Here is a 23,770-nt window from a genome sequence, read left to right on the forward strand (position 1 = left end):
ATTATTTGTATTAATTTAAATATTTATTGTGTTATTGTTCAGTAGGATGATTGAACTGGTGTTTTAGCCACTTTTTGACTAGTTTTTGGTAAAATGTGCTTTTCATTGTGGCTTTGAGGATGTTGATCAGTCAGTCCGATACTGAAATATCTCTTTGCATAAACCTTTGTACCTCATGTCATAAATCCCAGACACTCGCATTTCATTTTCAGCATTGACTCCTTAGTACAACCTCACACAGCAGCTAACACCTTTTAGTAGTATTTTAAACCACTTAACAGGCTTTTAAACCCCACAGTACCTTGTTTATAAGTACCTAAGACACCAGATATGTCCGGCTCAAATTGGGGAAAATGTGTCTGAATTGAGACTGAAAGTACAGACTCTATATTCAGTATTATCAGTGTGGAATTAGATGATTTTTAACAACTTTAAAAGATATTTGATTGGAAACAAAATGGAAAGCTGCATGTCAAGTAGTTAAATATGGTTGTAATAATGAAGTAAATAGTTTTGAACATTAGCAGGATAAAGATACGTTTATCATTTTGTGAAATTCACATTTTAGAGATCTTCATTTCACACATTTCCTTTTAAATATTTTAATATCTCAGCATGATATTCGATTTTAAAGCAGTGTTCAACATACATGTTCATATATTTGGCCGTTTTATTACATTTTGTGTGAATTTTTTTTTTAAAGCTTCAAGAAACAACATTTTAAAGTAGTTTACTTTCATTCACTGTGCTCAAATTTATAGATTAGTGTCTCCAACAGGGAAGAGTTTTGGTTAAATGGGTAAAATTAGTCAGATTATTCTTTTCTTTTCTTATTTCGAGCCTGAGTTTGGAAGCTAAAACAATTCACTCGACAAGTGTAGACCATAGACTGTATATAAAATGGACGTAACATCCGTGACGTCACCCATTGGTTTGTGGACTGCTGCTTGGAAGCGAATAGTTTCGGATCTGAGCAGCGCCATCTTGAACATTTCCGGTGCATGCTGGGTAAAATAAAAACACGGATTCTACTTATATGGGCATCAGGAGGAGCATGAGGCGCCCTCCTGAACCTGTGAACCAATCAACCTGTCAATCACGACGTAGCCACGCCCTAATGCATACCCTGCTTTATCGTCACATATAAAATCAGGGAGGCCAAAATGTCCCAAATGAACATCATACTGCATTGAAGAAGGCTTTAAACTAGCGATTGAGACCATAAACACATTTTGAAAACGTTTACTGAGGTTAGAAATCAAGTGAGAAGTTGGTGAATTCTCCATTGACTTGTATAGAGACGGAAGTCCTTTTGACACCAAAACGGTCGCCCCCTGGTGGCCTTTTGATAGAATGCAGTTTTAAGTTACTTCCACGTTGGTCTCATTTCAGAGGACTGGAACTCCCTGCCTGGTCTAGACGATATTTCTGACTCAAATTGGTCTTTTTTTGTTCATCTTTGTCGTCTCCGAAGGTTCAGGCCGACTCAGCCCAAATCAAAGAAGGACAGTAAGCTGGAGCTGTTCGGTTTCGATGACGCCGACCCCCGCCAGGAGAACAGCTCCGACAACGCCGACGGTGGCGGCGGCTCCAATTACAAGATCAAATACTTCGGCTTCGACGACATGAGCGACAGCGACGGCGCCGACGACGACGGCGACAACAACAACATGCCCAAACAGAGGAGGAAGGCCAAGAAGGTGATGAGCGTGGAGGAGGAAACGACACCGGTCAACGACTCGCCCGACCCCATCGAGAGGTTCGACAGTTTCGAGAAGCCCGAGAGGCCCGAGAGGTTCGAGAGGCGGGAAAAACCCACGGCCAGGGAGAGCAAGAAGAACTCTGAGAGGCTGGACAGCAGGATGAGAATACACACAGGTATACACACACACACACACACACACACACACACACACACACACACACACACACACACACACACTCTTTCCTTATTGCTGAATAATACAACCTAAAGAACACATCATATTTTACCTTATGTCTCCTTTAGGGTCCAATAAAGACTCCCAGCAGCCTGCTATAGCCAACACTTCCTCTTAATAACAGCAGTATAATATAAACTACAATTAAACTCACATTTAATTATCTCTGAGAAGGAAACTACTTCTTAAAAAAAAGGTTCATGTTTAAAGATATTTTCCCCCGTCGTCAGCGAGCTCAGGTGAGTTTCAGAGACTTGGTGTTAAGCTGCTCGTGGTGAAGTCAATTAAATGATAAAGACTGTTCAATTAGCTGAAATGATGTTAGTTCCCAAAGGGGGGTTGGTGTTAATATGTGACGGACACTGTATTGTATTCAGGGCTTAAAACATATACAAGTCCAGTTAGAGTTGGACCTGCAGAATACCTGGATTTGTGTGGAGTTGAACAAGCTTCACACATCACTGGCAGCAGATGATAAGTCGCCTGAAGTTAATTAAAGTTTATTCTGTAGCTGCTGAAATGAAACCTTTGACTGTCGGATGGTTAGTGTGTGTGTGTGTGTGTGTGTGTGTGTGTGTGTGTGTGTGTGTGTGTGTGTGTGTGTGTGTGTGTGTGTGTGTGTGTGTGTGTGTGTGTGTGTGTGTGTGTGTGTGTGTGTGTGTGTGTGTGTGTGTGTGTGTGTGTGTGTGTGTGTGTGTGTGTGTGTGTGTGTAAACTCAGCTGCACACAGTCGGAGTAAAAAGAACCGTCACTCTTTAACGCCAGGCTAAGACCCTGATTGGCGAGGGGAAAAAAGGCTCGATGGCGCCCCTTATACAGTTTTAACCCTCCTGTTGTCCTCGAGTCAAGGAAGGAAGGGAGGAAGGAGGAAGAAAGGAAGGAAAGGAGGGAGGGAGGGAGGATGGAAGAAGGAAGGAAGGAAGGAAGTAAAGGAGGGAGGAAGAAAGGAAGGATGGAAGAAGGAAGGAAGGTAGAAAGGAGGGAGGAAAGAAGGAAGGAGCGAGGAAGGAGGGAAGGAAAGAAAGAGGAGAGGAAGGAAAGGAAGGAAGGAAAGAAGGAGGGAAGGAGGGAGGGAGGAAGTAAGGAGGAAAGAAAGAGATAAGGAGCGAGGGGGGAAGGACAGACCGAAGGAAGGAAGGAAGGAGGTAGGAAGGAAGGAAGGAAGAAGGAACAGTCAAAACAGACGGCGTCAATTTGACCCGGGAGGACGACACAAAGGTTAAAATTTGAAGCCCCTCCCTCCAGATTGACGTAGATGAATGAAATTCGGTTGGTGTTTATATCATGACGAGACGCACAAAAAAGTCTCTTGGAGTCACACCCTAAGTCCAACAGGAAGTCGGCTATTTTGAGTTTAATTTGCACATTTTGGCGCCATTTCCACGCATTGTACTCTATCAAACTCCTCCTAGAGATTCAACCCGACTGATTTCAACTTTCTTTCGTCGTCTAAAGACCCTGGAGATTAAAAGTGTTAAAAATATTTAGTTTTCACTCAACGCCCTCACTGTGGCAATGCAGCGAATTTCGATGTTTCACCATAAAAACAATCCTTTATAACTCCAACATGGACATTTTTCTGTAGTTCGACATGACAAACGTTAAGTCATAAGTCCCAAATTACACTTTTATGGCACATCATTATAATATTTTCATAGTTTTTAATAAGGGTTTCCTATATGTGCAGCAAGTAGGTCATAAAAAATAAGTAAAAATCAGTAGACTAAAGCTATTCTTTCTATGTTGGATACATCATAACAATAATAATACAAAACTAAACATTTATATAACACTTAAAGCAATGTTACAGAGTGCTTTCCATAAAATAAAAAAAAAAACATATGAAGAGCAAAAATAAAAGTACAGGCAATAAAGATTATAAAACAGTAAAACCATGAAATAGAGATAAAATATACAATAAAAATTAAACATTTCACACTTTATTTAATATTATAAGCTACTCAGTAACAGAAAGCACTTATAGATCTAAATGAAATCTTTGGAGAGTTTTTAGTAGATGAGGGATTCAGAAGAGTTCAGTTCAGATTCTGTTTGATGCTCTTGAACCTTCAACCGAGGTCCGATCCTGACTTTACGAGACGCTCGCAGCAGCGTCTGACAGGAGTTTTTTTTGTGTAGTGTGACGAGGTTTTATATCAGAGGTCGTCTTCTGTTTATCTGCACACAAGCAACCAAAACGCCCACACCAGCTGGAGAGAGTACAGCACTCTGTTTTTACCCCCATACCAGCACACACTGTGTACTCATCCTCCTACACACACACACACACACACACACACACACACACACACACACACACACACACACTAACAAACACTAACTCCTTCCTTATCTCCTCTGAGCTCGTTCCTCAGCAGCCAATCGGTGTGCGAAGGTTCAGCGAGCGGTGTTTATCTGCTCTGAAGGAGATGACGAACACAGCTGAACCTTTTTCTTTTTTATTTACGAGGAAATAATTCCTCTCTCCTATCTTCTTTCCTTCCTTCCTTCCTTCCTCCCTTCCCTCCTTCCTTCCATCCCTCTTTTCTTCCCTCCTTCCTTCTTGTCTTATTTTCCTTCTTTTCTCCCTCCCTTTCTCCCTTCTTTCCTTCCCTCTTTTCTTCCCTCCTTCCTTCCATCTATCCTTCTTGTCTTCCTTTCCTTCCTTCTCTCCTTATGTCCGTCCTTCTTTCCTCCCTTTCTTCCTTCTTTTCCTTTTGTCATCCAGCTGCCATTAACATTATTTTCATTCTCTATTAAAGCCAATTTGTCCTGAATTAATCAATGAATTTTTTTCATTCCTTCCTTCCTTCCTTCCTTCCTTCCTTCCTTCCTTCCTTCCTTCCTTCCTTCCTTCCTTCCTTCCTTCCTTCCTTCCTTCCTTCTCTCCTCCCTCCCTTTGTTCTTTCCTCCCTCCCTTCCTTCCTTCCCTCTTTTCTTCCTTCCTTCCTTCTTGTCTTATTTTCCTTCTTTTCTCCCTCCCTTCCTTCCTTCCTTCCTTCTTTTCTTCCCTCCTTCCTTCCATCTATCCTTCTTGTCTTCTTTTCCTTCTTTACATCTGTCTTTCCTTCCTTCCTTCCTATTTTTTCCCTCCTTACTTCTTGTCTTCTTTTCCTTCCTTCCCTCTTTTCTTTCCTCCTTCCTTCCATCTATCCTTCTTGTCTTCTTTTCCTTTTTTACATCTGTCCTTCCTCCCTTCCTTCCTTCCTTCCCTCTTTTCTTCCCTCCTTCCTTCCATCTATCCTTCTTGTCTTCCTTTCCTTCCTTCTCTCCTTATGTCTGTCCTTCTTTCCTCCTTTTCTCCCTTCTTTCCCTCTTGTCATCCAGCTGCCATTAACATTATTTTCATTCTCTATTAAAGCCAATTTGTCTGAATTAATCAATGAATTTTTTTCCTTCCTTCCTTCCTTCCTTCCTTCCTTCCTTCCTTCCTTCCTTCCTTCCTTCCTTCCTTCCTTCCTTCCTTCCTTCCTTCCTTCCTTCCTTCCTTCCTCCCTTCTCTCCTCCCTCCCTTTCTTCTTTCCTCCCTCCCTTCCTTCCTTCCTTCCCTCTTTTCTTCCTTCCTTCCTTCTTGTCTTATTTTCCTTCTTTTCTCCCTCCCTTCCTTCCTTCCTTCCTTCTTTTCTTCCCTCCTTCCTTCCATCTATCCTTCTTGTCTTCTTTTCCTTCTTTACATCTGTCTTTCCTTCCTTCCTTCCCTATTTTTTCCCTCCTTCCTTCTTGTCTTCTTTTCCTTCCTTCCCTCTTTTCTTTCCTCCTTCCTTCCATCTATCCTTCTTGTCTTCTTTTCCTTCTTTACATCTGTCCTTCCTCCCTTGCTTCCTTCCTTCCCTCTTTTCTTCCCTCCTTCCTTCCATCTATCCTTCTTGTCTTCCTTTCCGTCATTCTTTCCTTCTCTCCTTATGTCCGTCCTTCTTTCCTCCCTTTCTCCCTTCTTTCCCTCTTGTCATCCAGCTGCCATTAAACATTACTTTCATTCTCTATTAAAGCCAATTTCTGTCTGAATTAATCAATGAATAATTTTGTCCATAAAGTCAGAATATGGTCACCATGGTAACGAAAGATATTCACCTTTATTGTCGCCGTATGACCCCTGAAAGCTTCATATCGTCACATTTAAGAAGCTGCAAACAGCAAATATCTGGCATATTTCTTTTAAAAAAATAGGAAATTATCAAAATAGCTGCTGATAAATTTTCTGTAGGTCAATTTATTGATTAATGAAGTAATTATTGATACTCTAATAGCAAAAGGAGGAGATCTTTGGTGGAGGGTTATGCTGCAGTGGAGGATAAAAGGCAGTAGATACACGTCAGTAAAGCTCACACAGAGATCCTTCTACTTAATGCAGGAAAGGTTTTGTTCCAGACCCATTTATTGATTGATTGATTGGTTGATTGATTGATTGGTTTTGTCCTCAGACGTCTTGGACTTCTCGGAGGAAGGTCTCAGGGTTGTGGCCGGAGCTACCAGGAGGCCGCCTCAGGGCAAGACGCAGGCGGAGAAGAACCCCGACTCCTTCAGGAGGATCTTTAGTGCACACAAGAAGGTCAGACTCACACACACACACACACACACACACACACACACACACACACACACACACACACACACACACACACACACACACACACACACACATAGCAGCCAGGTCACATGACTGCTGTGTTCACACCCTCTCGGTCTGAGTGTGAATCGTCTCTGGATGAGCTGTGAAGAATCTCAGTAGGAAGTGAAAGAGAAGAATTAATGTTGTGAAACGCTGACGAACATCAGACCTGATTAATCTGAGCTGCTGCTGCTGCTGGGTTGGTTTTCTTTCTAAAAGACCAAAAACCAACAATGAACTGATCTTCTCACACAGGGGGGTTAAACATGAGGCCGTGGGCCAGGACCGGCCTGCCGAGGGGTCCGATCCAGCCCACTTTCCTTCCTGTCTTCTTTTCCTTCGATCTTTCCAGCCACCCTTTCTTTCTTTCTTTCTTCTTTCTTTCTTTCTTTCTTTCTTTCTTTCTTTCTTTCTTTCTTTCTTTCTTTCTTTCTTTCTTTCTTTCTTTCTTTCTTTCTTTCTTTCTTTCTTTCTTTCTTTCTTTCTTTCTTTCTTTGTCTTTCCAGTCTTCTTTTCGTTCCTTCCATCTTTTCTTCCTGTCTTCTCTTCCTTCCTTCCTTCCTTCCTTCCTTCCTTCCTTCCTTCCTTCCTTCCTTCCTTCCTTCCACCTTTCTTCCTTCCTTCCTTCCATCTATCCTTCTTGTCTTCTTTTCCTTCCTTCCTTCATCTTTTCTTCCTTTCTTCCACCTATCCTTCTTGTCTTATTTTCCTTCCTTCCTTCCTTCCCTCTTTTCTTCCCTCCTACCTTTCATCTATCCTTCTTGTCTTATTTTCCCTCCTTCCTTCATTCCCTCTTTTCTTCCCCCCTTCCTTCCATCTATCCTTCTTGTCTTCTTTTCCTTCCTTTTCCCTTTCTTCCTTCTATCCCTCTTGTCATCCCTATCCATCGATCTTTCCTGTCTTTTTTTCCTTCCTTCCCTCTTTTCTTCTCTCCTACCTTCCCTCCTTCCTTCCTTGTCTTCTTTCCTTCTCTCCTTCCTTCCTTCCTTCTTTCTTCCTTCACCAGTCTGGCACTAAAGGAGCTCTTCAGTAAAATGGTTGATCCTTATTGTGTTAAGGATGAGTGAATGTGAGTGCTGGAAGGTGCAGAAATCAAATCAACTACAAACAATAAAAAAAACAAAAAAAAGCATATATCTGAAAACCAAGGACGAGACCAGAGGGAGGAAACGGAGGAGAGAAGGTTAACAAAATAAAGGTCTGAGCTCTCACACAGCCTAACCTTGAATGGAAAAGGAGGCACAGATAAACAACTGAGTAATTAACCCTTTCCTGAAAGAAGTTAACCACACACACACACACACACACACACATAAACACACACAACTTAAATGATACTCTCCTTTCATAAAGAACGTTTAATTACTTTTATTTAGTAGATGAAAATGAAAATGCTCCGAATGCAACAACAGTTAACCTTCCTGTTGTCCTCGAGTCAAGGGAGGAAGGAAGGAAAGGAAGATGGAAGGGCGGAAGGAAGAAGGAAGGAAAGGAAGGAAGGGAGGGAGGGAGGGAGGAGGAAGGAAGAAGGAAAGCAGGGAGGGAGGAAAGGAGGAAAGGAAAGACGGAGGAAAGTAGGAAGGAAGGTAGGAGGGAGGGAGGAAAGAAGGAAGGAAGGAAGTAAAGGAGGGAGGAAGAAAGGAAGGAAATACGGAGGAAAGAAGGAGGGAGGGAGGGAGGAAGGATTGGAGCAAGGAAGGAAAAAAGGAAGGGGGAAGGTAGGGGGAGGAAGGGAAGGAAGGGAGGAAAGAAGGGAGGAAGGACAGACGGAAAGAAGGAAGGGAGGAAAGAAGGAAGGGGGAAGGTACGGGGGAGGAAAGAAGGAAGGAAGGAAATAAGGATGGGAGGAAAGAAAGAAAGGGAGGAAAGAAAGAAGGGGAGGAAGGACAGACGGAAGGAAGAAAGGGAGGAAAGAAGGAACAGTCAAAACAGACGGTCAATTTGACCTGGGAGGACGACACAAAGGTTAAATATGAAATAAAAGAGCTAAACTTGAGCTCGGCCTTCTTACAGAAACATAATGAGTCATATTAAGCGTGTGTGTGTGTGTGTGTGTGTGTGTGTGTGTGTGTGTGTGTGTGTGTGTGTGTGTGTGTGTGTGTGTGTGTGTGTGTGTGTATGATAGGAGGAGTCGAGTGGACTTTGAACGTCTCCTCTCTTATTTATCAGCGTGTTAATATCTCCTCCTCTTCTCCTCCTCTGAGAATCGGCTCACTGGATATCAGACGTATTGATTTCATAAGAGCCGGATGTTGCTTTTTATAGCCCAGAGAGAGAGATCGATGCTTTAAATCCAGACCAGCGGATACATGAAAGGTCTTAAGTAACTTTTAATAACTGTTAAATGAACCGTCAGCGTTTTCTGGAGGATAAATTTAACTCTTTTAAAACCTTTCTGCAGTTTTAAAGCTTTTACATCAGGTTAAAAACAACTTGTATCGACCTGCTGATTTGATTGAGCTCTCACTGTCTTCCTTCTTTCCTTCCTTCCATCTGTCCTTCCTTCCTTCTTTCCTTCCTTCCATCTGTCCTTCCTTCCTTCCTTCCATCCATCTTTCTTTCCTTTCTTTCCTTCCTTCCTTCCTTCCTTCCTTCCTTCCTTCCTTCTGTTCTTTCCTTCCTTCCATCTGTCCTTTCTTTCCTTCTTTTCTTTCCTTCCTTCTGTCCTTACCTTCCTTGTGTCCCTTCCTTCCTTCCTTCCTTCCTTTCGTCTTTCCTTACTTTCTTTCTTCTTTCCTTCCTTCCTTGCTTCCTTCTGTCATTTCCTTCCTTCTTTCCTTTCTTCTTTCCTTCCTTATTTCCATCTGTCCTTTCTTCCTTTCTTTCCTTCCTTCTGTCCTTTCCTTCCTTCCTTCCTTCTGTCCTTTCTTTCCTTCATTACTTCCTTTCTTCTTTCCTTCCTTCCTTCAATATGTCCTTTCTTCTTTCCTTCCTTCCTTCCTTCCTTCCATCTGTCCTTTCCTTCCTTCCTTCCTTCCTTCCTTCCTTCCTTCCATCTGCCCTTTCTTCTTTCCTTCCTTCCTTCCTTCCTTCCTTCTTTCTTTCTGTCCTTTCCTTCTTTCCTTCCTTCCTTCCTTCCTTCCTTCCTTCCATCTGCCCTTTCTTCTTTCCTTCTTTCCTTCCTTCCTTCCTTCCTTCCTTCCTTCCTTCCTTCCTTCCTTCCATCTGTCCTTTCCTTCCTTCCTTCCTTCCTTCCTTCCTTCCTTCCTTCCGCCCCACAACTTCTGGATCCTTAAAAAGTCTTTATATGAGATTTCTTTTAGTATTTAAGGTCGTAAAATGTGTTAAAAAGTCTCATTTGTAATTTTGGTAGGTCTTAAATTGTAGGTGACTTTTAATTTAGAGTGTTGTTTAAAGCATTTCATCAAAAAGGAACTAATAAATAAATATATATTGATAAGAAGAAGCAAACACAGGCTGAGTTTATTAAAATCATAAAGTACCTGACCTGTAAACTCTTATAAAGTATAATTAAAATAATTAATTTAATAGAAATACTGTTACTTTTCTATTAACAAACGCCCCATAAAGCCTTTAAAAAATAAACCAGAACAGTCCTTCTTTTTTTCTCCTCCTTTTATTCTCCACCTTCCTCCCTCGCTCTCGTCTCTTCCCATGCTGCTTAGCGGCGGGGGGGCGGAGGGGGGGGCGGTAGGTGTCCCGTCTGTGTCATTCAGATTACTGTAGGAGGCTTTAATTCGGTGTGTTGATGTTCCAGCTCAGCCAAAAGCTCATCATCCCCAAAAAAACTCTCCTTTTGTCTCTGCTTATTAACCCCCCTCCTCTTCATCCTCCTCCTCTTCCTCTTCCTCCTCCTCCTCTTCCTCCTCCTCCTCCACTCTACAGCCAACTCTTTTCTTTCTCTCACTCCTGTCCTTCCCTCGTTCCCCCCTTTCTTTCTTTCTTTTGTTATGTTTTTTTTTTTTTTCATTATGAAACCCCCGGCAACCGCCAACCACAGGTTTGGCAAAAAAAAAAAAAAAAAAAAAAAAAAAAATCCATAAAGAGGACGAGGAGACGAGCCAAGGATGGAAACATGAGGGGTGGATGTGTTTTAAATGTGTGTGTCCTGCTGTTTGATCAGAGCTGGCAGCTGTGATTTCTACTTTTTCTTTTCTCCTTTTATTCTCCTGTTTCTCCTCCTTTTTTTTACACATCTGTTTTTTTTTAACTTTGCCTCTAAACTCTGAGATTATGATTTATTCATTTATTTGGATGCATCTGCAGATATTTTGTCTTGTTCAATATTTTCTTCTGTGATATTAAACTTAATATATATTTAGATTTTAGGCTGAACTTTGGATATATGTCAACTTAAAGTGTTGCAATTAAAATCAAAATAGACTTTTTACACAAGAAGAGGCAGAGAATGAAAAGGCAACGTGGAGAGCTGGAGTTATTCATCAATTAAATGATTAAAATAAGATTAAAACTAGAATAAAAAAGTAATCTGCAAATATTTTGGAAATTTATTTTATTATTTTAAGGTTTTTTTTTTAATCTAAATTTCACTGTTTCATCTTCTAATGTGAATATTTTCTGATATTGGATTTTTTGGCTGAACTTTAAATTTTATTTGATGACATTTTTCTATGAAACATGTCATTTGATTCATTAAAACTAAATAAAGCATCTTTCATTTAACTACAGATTTGATTAAAGAGGTGATTATACATTAATTTAAACTAGTAGAAGTCCATAGTGTTACATCCTCGAGAGCAGGCGAGTGAAAACAGTCTTAAAAGTGATATATCTAAAATACATAAATAAAGATATTATTGGGTGGAACAAAAGTGTTTTCCTGCTTGTTTTAATGCTTCTGTCTGTCTTACTTGAGGTATTTCAACTTTTCAGAGACGTTAATCTGTGTTTTTTTTGTGTGTGTTTATGTTTCAGTCTCCAACCAAAGCCGTGTACAACGCCCGACACTGGACGGTGGACAGCGAGGAGCCGCCTCCAACTGTCTTCTCACGATCACAGACAGCTCCTGTAAGTCTACTTTAAAAATGAAAATCACCTTTTTTTTCTCCCCTCCATCAAACAACCTCCATATTAGGGCTGGGCACAACGATTAATCTAGCGAGTATTTTTCGATTAGTGATTATTTTCCCATTATTTGATTACTATAGTAATCAACGTAAAGGACGCATGGAAGTATGTGAGCAGTGACGGTAACATCGTTTGAAAAGGACGTAAACAGTTTCATACGTACATTGAGCATAAATGGGCCTTAATGCAGCTTTAAAACCAGGAAAAGACAACTCTGATGACATATTGCGCAATATTCTGATATCCAAAATCTAAGACGATATCTTGTCTCATATCACGATATTGATATAATTTCAATTTATTGGCCAACCCTAGCCCCCCAGCCCTACTCCATATAAAAACACAGCTTTAAAGAGACTCCAAATACATAACTAATACATTCCCCATCATCCCCATCTTCTTCCTCTCTGTCCCTGCAGGCGGCGGCGGCCTCGGCTTCGGCTTCGGCATCGGCCTCGGCAACGGCAGGAGGTTCGAGTAAGGAGCTGACCGATGCTCAGAAGGACAACGGTCTATTTAAGACTCCTCCACCTCCTCCTAAAGTCACCAAGTGTGTCACCTTCCCACCAATCTCTACCAGGACACCGTCACCACACTCAAATGCCGCAAGGAGCACAAAGAGGTAGGCGGATATTTATCAATGCAGCGCTTCGTACTGATGATGCCTCGTTTAAAAGTGCCGAAAGTTTGTTTTTCCTCCTATTTTTTTGAGTTTTTATGATAAAGACAGTCTGTTATCTTTGTTTTCCAACCTGCTCTTTGTTAAAGTTTGTTGTTCTTCCTTCTTTACCAAACTTTCAGCTTAATAAGTCATTAAAACGATGAGAAAATGTGTTTAATATATTTAGATTTTAGGCCGAACTTTGAATATATGTCAACTTAAAGTGTCGCAATTAAAAACAAAATAGACTTTTTACACAAGAAGAGGCAGAGAATGAAAAGGCAACGTGGAGAGCTGGAGTTATTTGTCAATTAAATGATTAAAATTAAATTAAAACTAGAATTAAAAAAGTCATCTGTGAATATTTTGGAAATTTATTTTATTATTTTAAGTTTTTTTTAAATCAAAATTTCACTGGTTCATCTTCAAATGTGAATAATTTCTGATATTAAACTAAATATCTTTGGATTTTTTGGCTGAACTTTGAATAATTAAATGATTAAAAATTAAATTAAAACTAGAAAAAAAAAGTAATTGTGACTATTTTGGAAAATTATTAAAGTTTTTCTTCATCAAAAATTCACTGTTTCATCTTAAAATGTGAATATTTTCTATCATATTAAACTAAATATCTTGGATTTATGGACTGTAGGTCAAACAAGAACTCTAAATATGCCAATTTAACAGATCAATCAATAAAAGAGCACAAAGAGGTAGGCGGATATTTATCACTGCACCGCTTCATACTGATGATGCCTCGTTTAAAAGTGCCGAAAGTTTGTTTTTCCTCCTATTTTTTTGTGTTTTTATGATAAAGACAGTCTGCTATCTTTGTTTTCCAACCTGCTCTTTGTTGAAGTTTGTTGTTCTTCCTTCTTTACCAAAACTTTCAGCTTAATAAGTTATTAAAACGATGAGAAAAATGTGTTTAAAACTGTATTATTGGACACATGTCAGTCAATAATCCCCAGTAGAGCTGATTCATCTTTTAATAGACTGACAGGAAGTTAATCAGCCATTGATTGATAATGGATTCATTTAGTTTAGTCATTTTTTAAGCATAAATACAGAATATTCACTGGTTTCCAGCTTCTCAAACATTTGGATTTTATGCTTTTTTTCTGTCATTCACTACCAGTAAAAAGTTAGGAGACTGTTTCTGAGGTGAATGGGAGGGTTTGTTTATATCTCAGAGGTTTAAACTGTTGATTAGATGCAACAGGTAATATCCTAGTCAATGATGTAACTCAGTGTCAATTGGTGTAACTGGTATTCTTTCATAAAAATCTGATTATATACAGGAAAATAAATATGAACTAAAATGTGGAATCAATATAATCCACTTTTAGCAACACTAAACTGTTTTTTTAATACGTTTTACATAATTTGTCACAAATTACTTTAAAAAATTGTTGTTTTTATGATATGTCCTGATAAATATTAACAAAATGCTTTAAAATTTAAATGTAGAAATACTCCAAAAATGTTACTTTTCATTTTATGTTTTTAACATGAAGTCATTATTAGTATAAGTCCACTTAAATACACTGTAGGTGGATCCAATATTTAATATGTATCATTCTTTTGTGTTTACACCATTTGACATTTTAATAATAATAATAATAATAACATGTACACATTCTTTTTTTGTGGACCCAGCATCAAATTTCTGCTTTTAATCCATTTAGAGAGAATATATTAGAGGATTATGGCAAAAATGTCTAAGTGGTGTAACCATAAAAACTTTGTACCAAATAATTCAACTTGCTTAAAAACAGTAAATTGTCAATAAAACACCATATCAACTAGTTTGGCATGATCTTACATTATAACTTTATATTAAATAAAGGTAATGGAATACAATTGTTCTAAATATTACATTCCATCTGGTAACCATGGAGATCAGGAAACATTTACATTATTTAACCCTCCTGTTGTCCTCGAGTCAAGGAAGGAAGGGAGGAAGAAGGAAGGGAGGAAGAAGGAAGGAAAGGAGGGAGAGAGGAAAGGAGGAAGGAAGGGAGGAAGAAGGAAGGAAGGGAGGGATGAAGGAATGATGGAAGGGAGGAAGAAGAAAGGAAAGGAGGGAGGGAGTAAGGAAGGGAGGAAAGGGAAGAAGGAAGGGAAGAAGAAAAGAAGGAAGGGAGGACTGACGAAAGAAAGAAGGATGGAAAGGTAGGTGGGGGAAAGAAGAGAAGGAGGGAGGGAGGAAAGAAGGAAGGGAGGAAAAAGAGAGGAAGGAGAGAGAGAGAGAGAGGGAGGAAGGACAGATGGAAGGAAGGAAGGACGACACAAAGGTTAAATGAAGTAATTATTAGTATAAGTCCACTTAAATACACTTTAGGTGGATAAAATATGTAATATTTATCATTCTTTTGTGGTTACACCATTTGACATTTTCAGGAGCATTCAGTCTTACTTATAGAGAAGATTTATAGCTAGATTAACTGAGACTGTTCAATAATAACAGTTATTGTGAGTTGAGTCCTAACCTCGGCCTTTGTGTGTCTCTCAGCTGTATACAGTCGTCCAGCATGTGAAGCACTTCAACGACGTGGTGGAGTTCGGAGAGAACCAGGAGTTTACCGACGACTTCGAGTATCTGGCTACGGGTCTGAAGAGCGGTCAACCTCTCAACACGCGCTGCCTTAGGTAACTAAAGCTGGGCCACTTCCTGCCGCTGCTGCTGCCGACCGTCTCACGCTGCTGTCTACTCAACATGTTTCTGTCTTGTTTCTGTCTCCAGTGTGATCAGCCTGGCTACGCGCTGCGCCATGCCCAGCTTCAGGATGCACCTCAGGGCCAGAGGGAAGGTGGCTCAAGTCTTCAAAACACTCAATGACGCTCCGCAGCACCCGGTGAGGATCTGTCAGTCAGATGGGAGGGGAATAATAATCCTAAAAACTGCCTCTATATGTTTATAAAGCTTTACAGATTCAATAAGATCTGTATAAAAAACACATTCACTCAAATTATAGGCTTATCTAAGAATGAGTTGTATTGTTTTTAAAGGACCAGTGTGTAGAATATAGTGACATCTAGTGGTGAGGTTGCGTTAGTGCATGTGGTTTAAATTTAAAGGGGTTAAAATGTGAATATAAATGTATGAATAACTTGCACACATTCTTTTTTTCCTCCGGTTTCTTTCTTTCTTTCTCTTTTTCCTCTGCTTTCTTTCTTTCTTTCTTTCTTTCTTTCTTTCTTTCTTTCTTTCTTTCTTTCTTCCTCTGCTTTCTTTCTTTCTCTTCTTCTTTCTTTCTTTCTGTCTTTCTTTCTTTCTTTCTTTCTCTTCTTCCTCTGCTTCCGTTCTTTCTTTCTCTTTTTCCTCTGCTTTCTTTCTTTCTTTCTTTCTTTCTTTCTCTTCTTCCTCCGCTTCCGTTCTTTCTTTCTCTTTTTCCTCCACTTCCTTTCTTTTCTTTCTTTTTCTTCCGCTTTCTTTCTTTCTTTCTCTTCTTCCTCCGCTTCCGTTCTTTCTTTCTCTTTTTCCTCTGCTTTCTTTCTTTCTTTCTTTCTTTCTTTCTCTTCTTCCTCCTTTCTTTCTTTCTTTCTTTCTTTCTTTCTCTTCTTCCTCCTTTCTTTCTTTCTTTCTTTCTCTTCTTCCTCCACTTCTGTTCTTTCTTTCTCTTTTTCCTCTGCTTTCTTTCTTTCTTTCTTTCTCTTCTTCCTCTGCTTTCTTTCTTTCTCTTCTTCCTCCACTTCCTTTCTTTTCTTTCTTTTTCTTCCGCTTTCTTTCTTTTTTTCTCTTCTTCCTCCGCTTCCATTCTTTCTTTCTCTTTTTCCTCTGCTTTCTTTCTTTCTCTTCTTCCTCCACTTCCTTTCTATTCTTTCTTTTTCTTCCGCTTTCTTTCTTTCTCTTCTTCCTCCGCTTCCGTTCTTTCTTTCTCTTTTTCCTCTGCTTTCTTTCTTTCTTTCTTTCTTTCTTTCTCTTCTTCCTCCGCTTCCGTTCTTTCTTTCTCTTTTTCCCCTGCTTTCTTTCTTTCTTTCTCTTCTTCCTCTGCTTTCTTTCTTTCTTACTCTTCTTCCTCTGCTTTCTTTCTTTCTTTCTCTTCTTCCTCCACTTCCTTTCTTTTCTTTCTTTTCTTTCTTTTTCTTCCGCTTTCTTTCTTTCTTTCTTTCTTTCTTTCTTTCTCTTCTTCCTCCACTTCCTTTCTTTTCTTTCTTTTTCTTCCGCTTTCTTTCTTTCTTTCTCTTTTTCCTCTGCTTTCTTTCTTTCTTTCTTTCTTTTTCTTTTTCTTCTTCCTCTGCTTTCTTTCTTTCTCTTCTTCCTCCACTTCGTTTCTATTCTTTCTTTTTCTTCCGCTTTCTTTCTTTCTTTCTTTCTCTTCTTCCTCCGCTTCCGTTCTTTCTTTCTTTCTCTTTTTCCTCTGCTTTCTTTCTTTCTTTCTTTCTTTCTTTCTTTCTTTCTTTCTTTCTTTCTTTCTTTCTTTCTTTCTTTCTTTCTCTTCTTCCTCCACTTCGTTTCTATTCTTTCTTTTTCTTCCGCTTTCTTTCTTTCTCTTCTTCCTCCGCTTCCGTTCTTTCTTTCTCTTCTTCCTCTGCTTTCTTTCTTTCTTTTTCTTTCTTTCTTTCTCTTCTTCCTCTGCTTTCTTTCTTTCTTTCTCTTCTTCCTCTGCTTTCTTTCTTTCTTTCTCCTCTTCCTCCTTTCTTTCTTTCTTTCTCTTCTTCCTCTGCTTTCTTTCTTTCTCCTCTTCCTCCTTTCTTTCTTTCTTTCTTTCTCTTCTTCCTCCTTTCTTTCTTTCTTTCTTTCTCGTCTTCCTCTGCTTTCTTTCTTTCTTTTTCTTCTTCCTCCACTTCCTTTCTTTTCTTTCTTTTTCTTCCGCTTTCTTTCTTTCTTTCTCTTCTTCCTCTGCTTTCTTTCTTTCTTTCTCTTCTTCCTCCACTTCCTTTCTTTTCTTTCTTTTTCTTCCGCTTTCTTTCTTTCTTTCTTTCTCTTCTTCCTCCGCTTCCGTTCTTTCTTTCTTTCTTTCTTTCTCTTCTTCCTCTGCTTTCTTTCTTTCTTTCTCCTCTTCCTCCTTTCTTTCTTTCTTTCTTTCTTTCTTTCTTTCTTTCTCTTCTTCCTCTGCTTTCTTTCTTTCTTTCTCTTCTTCCTCCTTTCTTTCTTTCTTTCTTTCTTTCTTTCTCTTCTTCCTCTGCTTTCTTTCTTTCTTTCTCCTCTTCCTCCTTTCTTTCTTTCTTTCTCTCTTTCTTTCTTTCTTGTTGGATAAAATATGTAATATGTATCATTCTTTTGTGGTTACACCATTTGACATTTTCAGGAGCATTCAGTCTTACTTTTGGTAAAAAATGGTGTAAATGTCATTTCAAATGTTATAAAACCAACAAAAATACTAAATGTACATTTTAACAAACCTGATGCTGCTTTTAAAACTAGTTTAACATATTTTTTAATTGCTCATCTTACCGACCCGTATTAGTTACTGACTCTAAACCTACCAGTTTGCCTGCACATATCGGTATCGGGTGATATCGGAATCGTAAATTAAGATTTGGGGAATGTCGGATATCGGCAGTAAAGCCAGTATGGAGCATCCCTAATAATACTCCTCTCTCCTCTGTGCAGAACCTGGCTCTGTGCACAGCGTCTCTGATGTACATCCTCAGCAGAGACCGGCTCAACATGGACCTGGACCGGTCCTGTCTGGACCTGATGATCCGGCTGCTGGAGGACCAGGACCAGGCGGCCGTGTGCGTGATCGTAGACTCCACCGCGCAGCTGAGCGACAGAGAGATCGCCAAGATGAAGGAGAAGATCCGAAAGCTCTGCGACACCGTTCACAACAAGCATCTGGACCTGCAGAACATCACGGTACTTTACTTTGGAGACACAGTTTCACTGGGCTTTTATTGTGGCGGGGGTTTAAAACAGCATTTAGAGCAGGGGGTCAAATATGTGGCCCGTGGGCCAGAAACGGCCCGCCAAGGGGTCCAATCCGGCCCACTTTCCTACCTGTTTTCCTTTCCTCTCTCCTTCCTTCTTGTCTTTTTTTTCCTTCCTTTCTTCCTTCTTTCCCTCTTCCTTCTTTCCTTCCTCCCTTCCTTCCTTGCTTTCTTTCCTTCCTTCCCTCTTTTCCTTCTTTACTTCCTTCCTTCTTTCCATCCTTCCTTCATGTCTTCTTTTCATTCCTTCCTTCCTTCATGTCTTCTTGTCCTTCCTTACATCCTTCTTTTCTTCCCTCTTTTCTTCCTTCCTTCCTTCCCTCTTTTCTTCTGTCCTTCCTTCTTGTCTTCTTTTCTGTCCTTCCTTCCTTCCTTCCTTCCCTCTTTTCCTTCTTGCTTTCCTTCCTTACTTCATGTCTTCTTGTCCTTCCTTCCTTCCCTCTTTTCCTTCCTTCCTTCCTTTCTTCTCTCCTTCCTTTTTTTCTTTTATCGTCTTTCCTTCCTTCCTTCCCTCTTTTTCTTCTTGCTTTCCTTCCTTACTTCATGTCTTCTTTTCATTCCTTCCTTCCTTCCTTCCTTCCTTCCTTCGTGTCTTCTTGTCCTTCCTTACATCCTTCCCTCTTTTCATTCCGTCCTTCATTCCCTCTTTTCCTTCTTGCTTTCCTTCCTTCCATCATGTCTTCTTTCTTTCCTTCCTTCCTTCTTTTCATTCCTTCCTTCCTTCCTGTCTACTTTTCCTTCCTTCCATCCTCTCATCCCTCCTTTCTTCCCTCTCTTTAATAGTCTTTAGTAATAAATGATTCTGTATCTTCCCCCTGAATGAAAACGAGTTTCTCCTCCTGATTTAAACCGTTAACTCGTCTCCTCTGAAACTGACTAATAATTTTTCTTTCAGCAGCTTTTTAGTCAACGATGACTCACAACCCTCCCACACTGGTTCCAGATATTATTCTACCGGCTCATACTCAACACCCAAACAGTTAATATATCGGGTGTTTGGTTATCAGTCACAGAATCAGAGCTGATGTTTTTTAACAGTCATACTGAGAGAAAAACAACTTCTACACCCACAAAAATCATCCCAGAATGCACTGCTGCACTTTCACAACAACATCATAGAATAACTGAGACTGAGATGTTTCCTGTTTATGTTATAAGTTTAACTTCCTGTCGTCCTCCCGGGTCAAATTGACCCCGTCTGTTTTGACTGTTCCTTCTTCCCTCCCTCCCTCCTTCTCTTTCTTTCCTTCCTCTCTCTTTCCTCCCTTCCTTCTTTCCTTCCTTCCCTCCTTCCTTCCTTCCTTCTTTCCTCCCTCCCTCATTCCTTCCTTTCTCTCTTCCTTCCCTCCTTTCTTTCCCTCCGTCCTTCCTTCCTTACTTTCTCTCTTCCTTCTTTCTTTCCTTCCTTCCTTCCTCCCTCCCTTCTTCTTTTCCTTTCTCCCTCCTTCCTTCTTTCCTCCATGCCTCCTACCTTCTTTCTTTCTTTCCTCCTTCCTTTCTCCCTCCCTCCCTTCCTACCTTCCTTCCTCCCTCCCTCCCTTCCTTCTTTCCTTGACTCGAGGACAACAGGATGATTAAATATATTTATTAATCCCTCTCTCTCTCTTCCTCTCCAGACGGGACATTTAGCCATGGAGACGTTACTGTCTCTGACTTCGAAGCGAGCAGGAGACTGGTTCAAAGAGGAGCTGCGGCTACTGGGAGGACTGGACCACATAGTAGATAAAGGTTATACATTAAAAAAAGATTATTATAAAGATGTTGTATTTATATAAAATAACTAAAAGGCGATGATGAGGGATGATGCCTGCCTTTTGTGTTCTTTCTATTTTAAATACAGTGACAATAAAAGCATTTTATCATCTCATATTATGTTATCTAACTGTGTGTGTGTGTGTGTGTGTGTGTGTGTGTGTGTGTGTGTGTGTGTGTGTGTGTGTGTGTGTGTGTGTGTGTGTCTTTGCCTCCACAGTGAAGGAGTGTGTTGATAATCTGAACCAGGAGGATGATAAGGAGAAGCTGGTGTCGTCTCTGTGGGGAGCTGAGAGATGTTTACGAGTGCTGGAGAGCGTAAGTAAAATAAATAAAACCACTCATAACTCAATAAAAAATTTAATAAAACCTGATAATGTAATAAAAAGTGCATTTCTCCCAATAATGTTATTACAATATTGGGAAATTATTACATTATTAAGTTCTGCAAAAATAAGGTTAACCCAATAATGTAATGATTTATTACATCATAGCTGCAGAGATTATTACATCATTGGGAGAAATGCACTTTATTACAATATTAGGAAGTTAATACAGGAGTAATGAGGGTGCTACAATACTGTTGTATCAATTTTAGAGTGATCAATAAAGTTTTCCCCTTACCTTAATAGTTTGTGTGTGTGTGTCTTCTTGCAGGTGACCGTCCACAACCCAGAGAACCAGAGCTACTTGATCGCCTACAAAGACTCGTCGCTTATCGCCTCCAGCGCAAAGTGAGAGAGCACACACACACACACACACACACACACACACACACACACACACACACACAAAGAAGCTTAATATGACTCATTATGTTTCTGTAAGAAGGCCGAGCTCAAGTTTAGCTCTTTTATTTCATATTTAACCTTTGTGTCGTCCTCCCGGGTCAAATTGACCCTATCTGTTTTGACTGTTCCTTCTTTCCTCCCTTCCTTCCCTCCTTCCCTCCTTCCTCCCCCGTACCTTCCCCCTTCCTTCTTTCCTTCCTTGCTCCAATCCTTCCTCCCTCCCTCCTTCTTTCCTTCCCTCCTTCCTTCTCCAAAGGAGAAAAGGTGTCACTATCGTCTGTCTGAAAGTGTTGACACAGAGTATTTCAGGCCATCAGCAGCTTTACAACAGGAACAGTATCAATAGATAGTAGGGTTGCGCAATATATTGAAATGATATTAATATCGTGATATGAGACTAGATATCGTCTTAGATTTAGGATATCATAATATTGCGCAATATGTTATCACAGTTGTCTTTTCCTGCTTTTAAAGCGGCATTACAGTAAAATATATTATTTTCTAAACATACCAGATTGTCCAATAGCTGTTCTGTTATTTACCTCTTACCCATTTTGTCATTATATCCACATTACTGATGATTATTTATTTAGTTAAAGCATCGACAGCCATCTCTATAATATTGGTGTAATATCAATATCGAGGTATTTGATTTTTGTCTATATCGCCCCTAATAGATAGTCAAGGGACCCTGCAGCTATACTGGGAATGTGCCATAATTATTTTTAGAGTTTTTTGTAATATATATTCTTATTTATGAGCAACTAGACATCTGAATTCCTCCTAAGGGATAAATAAAGTATATTAATCTATCTATGAAAAGGCTCAGCTTCAGTCTGACGGCTGAAAGATCATTTTAAAAAACTTTATTTTAGGAGATAATGAATAATTTACTACCAATAATTCATAGAAACTGAACTGAAGGAAACTCAGAGTGACTCAGCTGTCAGTAGCGATACTGTATGGACTGTCTGTCTTCTTCATAAATCTGTGTGTGTGGTTTATTATGTGTATGGAAATGTCTCTTTTCACACGGTTTTTGTTCAATTTCCTGGTCGTGACTTCCTGTCAATCACAGCGCTGATCTTTTGACTCCTGACTTTAGCAGAGAAAGCTCGGTCCACTGTGGAAATGACCTGACCTCTGACCTCTCTCTCTTTGCCCTGGAGGATATTCAGACATATGAATTAGTGTTTTTTATTGAATCAGATCTGATACAGTTATATAATATCGTGAGTTAATCAGACGCCTGCAGAGAGGGAGTGTGTGATTAAAAAGATAATAAATCTGTGGTCACAATAACTGTTTGACAGCTTTATTAGCTTGTTTTTTTACATTTTAAATAACTATTAAAACACACCCAAACATTTAACTCCAAATAACTGTAGCTGTGAATTATATCTGCCAAAGGATTGTAAATACTTTGCTTTATTATGCATCTTTATTACTTAGAAAAACCCTCAATTATTAATAATAGTGATAATAATGCATTTTATTTAAAGGCGCCTTTCACAAGACACACATATTAAACAATATAAACCAGCTAACATTGATCTGGAAGTTAGTATCATTTTACAAAAGATGAATAAATAAATAAATATGAATGTTACTACATAATTCAATATTAATAATAATAATTAAATATTCAACTCGAGAGCAAATGCAATCAAATAAATATCTTTTATGAGGTTTTAAATGTCTTTTTTCTGGGCTAACCCCTCTGATAAAAAGAAACTCTGAATATTTAATGTGGATTTTGACACAATTAAGAGATAATAAATATATCATCCTTTATTACGTCGGTTATAAATCTATAGTAACAAACATTTAAGGTGTTCGTTGTGTTAAAAACGGGATTTATTAACCCTCAAAAATCAACTATGAGTATGAATTCATTAACTTTCTCCTCCTCCGTCACCCTCTGTGTGACCGGACCTTCGCCCCCTGCAGAAGGTCTGGGGGGGAGGAAGAGGAGGAGGAGGAAGAGGAGGAGGGGGGTGAGGATGATGATGATGATGAGGATCGAAGGCTGAATGTGTCAACAAAGAGCTGCTGTGTCACAGACCTCGGTCTGAGCCTTCAGCTGTCCTCTACGTTAACTCGATTAACCCCCAAAACCACACAGAGAGAGAGAGAGAGGGAGATGGAGGGATGGAGGGATGGAGAAGGAGAGGGAGAGGAATGGAGAGAGAGGGAGAGAGAGAGAGAGGAATGGAAAGAGGGAGATGAGAGAGAGGAATGGAGAGAGAGACAGAGAGAGAGAGACAGAAAGACAGAGAGAGAGACATAGAGAGAGAGAGAGAGAGAGAGAGAGAGAGAGAGGAATAGAGAGAGATGGAGGGAGATAGAGAGAGAAGGAGATAGAGATTGAGGGAGGGAAGGAGAGAGAGAGAGAGAGAGAGAGAATGGAGAGAGGTTGAGACGGAGAGAGAGGGAGGGATGGAGAGAGAGAGAGACAGAGAAAGACACAGAGACAGAGAGAGAGGAATAGAGAGAGATGGAGGGAGATAGAGAGAGAAGGAGATAGAGATTGAGGGAGGGAAGGAGAGAGAGAGAGAGAGAGAGAGAGAGAGAGAGGAATGGAGAGAGGTTGAGACAGAGAGAGAGAGAGAGAGAGAGGAATGGAGAGAGGTTGAGACAGAGAGAGGGAGAGAGAGACAGAGAGAGAGACAGAGACGGAGAGACAGAGAGGAATGGAGAGAGGGAGAGAAAGAGAGAGAGAGACAGAGAGAGGAATGGAGAGAGAGAGGAATGGAAAGAGGGAGGGAGGATTGGAAAGAGGGAGATGAGAGAGAGAGAGAGAGAGAGAGACAGAGAGAGAGGAATGGAGAGAGGTTGAGACAGAGAGAGAGAGAGAGAGAGACGGAGAGACAGAGACGGAGAGACAGAGACGGAGCCACCTGAACGTTACGACTCAACTGAATCACAAAAAACTCCAAATCTTCTTCCTTTATTCTTTTTTTAAAATCATTTATTCACCTCTTTTTTTCTCTTCTTCTTCCACCTGACTTCACTTTATATTTCTCTCCTCTCTCGTTTGCTGTACATGCTGCTCTTATTGTTTCAACCCAAACTCTCAACCCCTCCGCCT

At 39.9% G+C, this 23,770-nt stretch overlaps 2 protein-coding genes across 2 annotated transcripts in view; one reads left to right on the forward strand and one right to left on the reverse strand.

Moving 5' to 3' along the window:
- The window catches only part of LOC133977127 (wings apart-like protein homolog), a gene marked incomplete at its 3' end in the record, with an annotated part of 46,505 nt that overhangs the window by 14,558 nt on the left and 8,177 nt on the right, over positions 1-23,770 (forward strand). Inside the window, 11 exon segments of the mRNA XM_062415263.1 lie at positions 1,475-1,878; positions 6,362-6,489; positions 11,446-11,538; positions 12,018-12,156; positions 12,159-12,220; positions 14,775-14,911; positions 15,006-15,117; positions 17,820-18,065; positions 19,753-19,864; positions 20,109-20,206; positions 20,546-20,622. Of these exon segments, the coding sequence (XP_062271247.1) occupies positions 1,475-1,878; positions 6,362-6,489; positions 11,446-11,538; positions 12,018-12,156; positions 12,159-12,220; positions 14,775-14,911; positions 15,006-15,117; positions 17,820-18,065; positions 19,753-19,864; positions 20,109-20,206; positions 20,546-20,622 (1,608 nt within the window).
- On the reverse strand, positions 15,679-17,097 carry LOC133977129 (uncharacterized; the record flags this gene model as incomplete). The annotated part of the gene is made up of 3 exons (XM_062415266.1): positions 15,679-15,738; positions 16,354-16,407; positions 17,020-17,097. Coding segments are annotated over 3 exons (192 nt in total), but the record flags the coding sequence as incomplete, so codon positions are not given.

Source organism: Scomber scombrus, unplaced genomic scaffold, assembly GCF_963691925.1.
Source record: "Scomber scombrus unplaced genomic scaffold, fScoSco1.1 SCAFFOLD_109, whole genome shotgun sequence".
NCBI classification, from domain to species: Eukaryota; Metazoa; Chordata; class Actinopteri; order Scombriformes; family Scombridae; genus Scomber; species Scomber scombrus.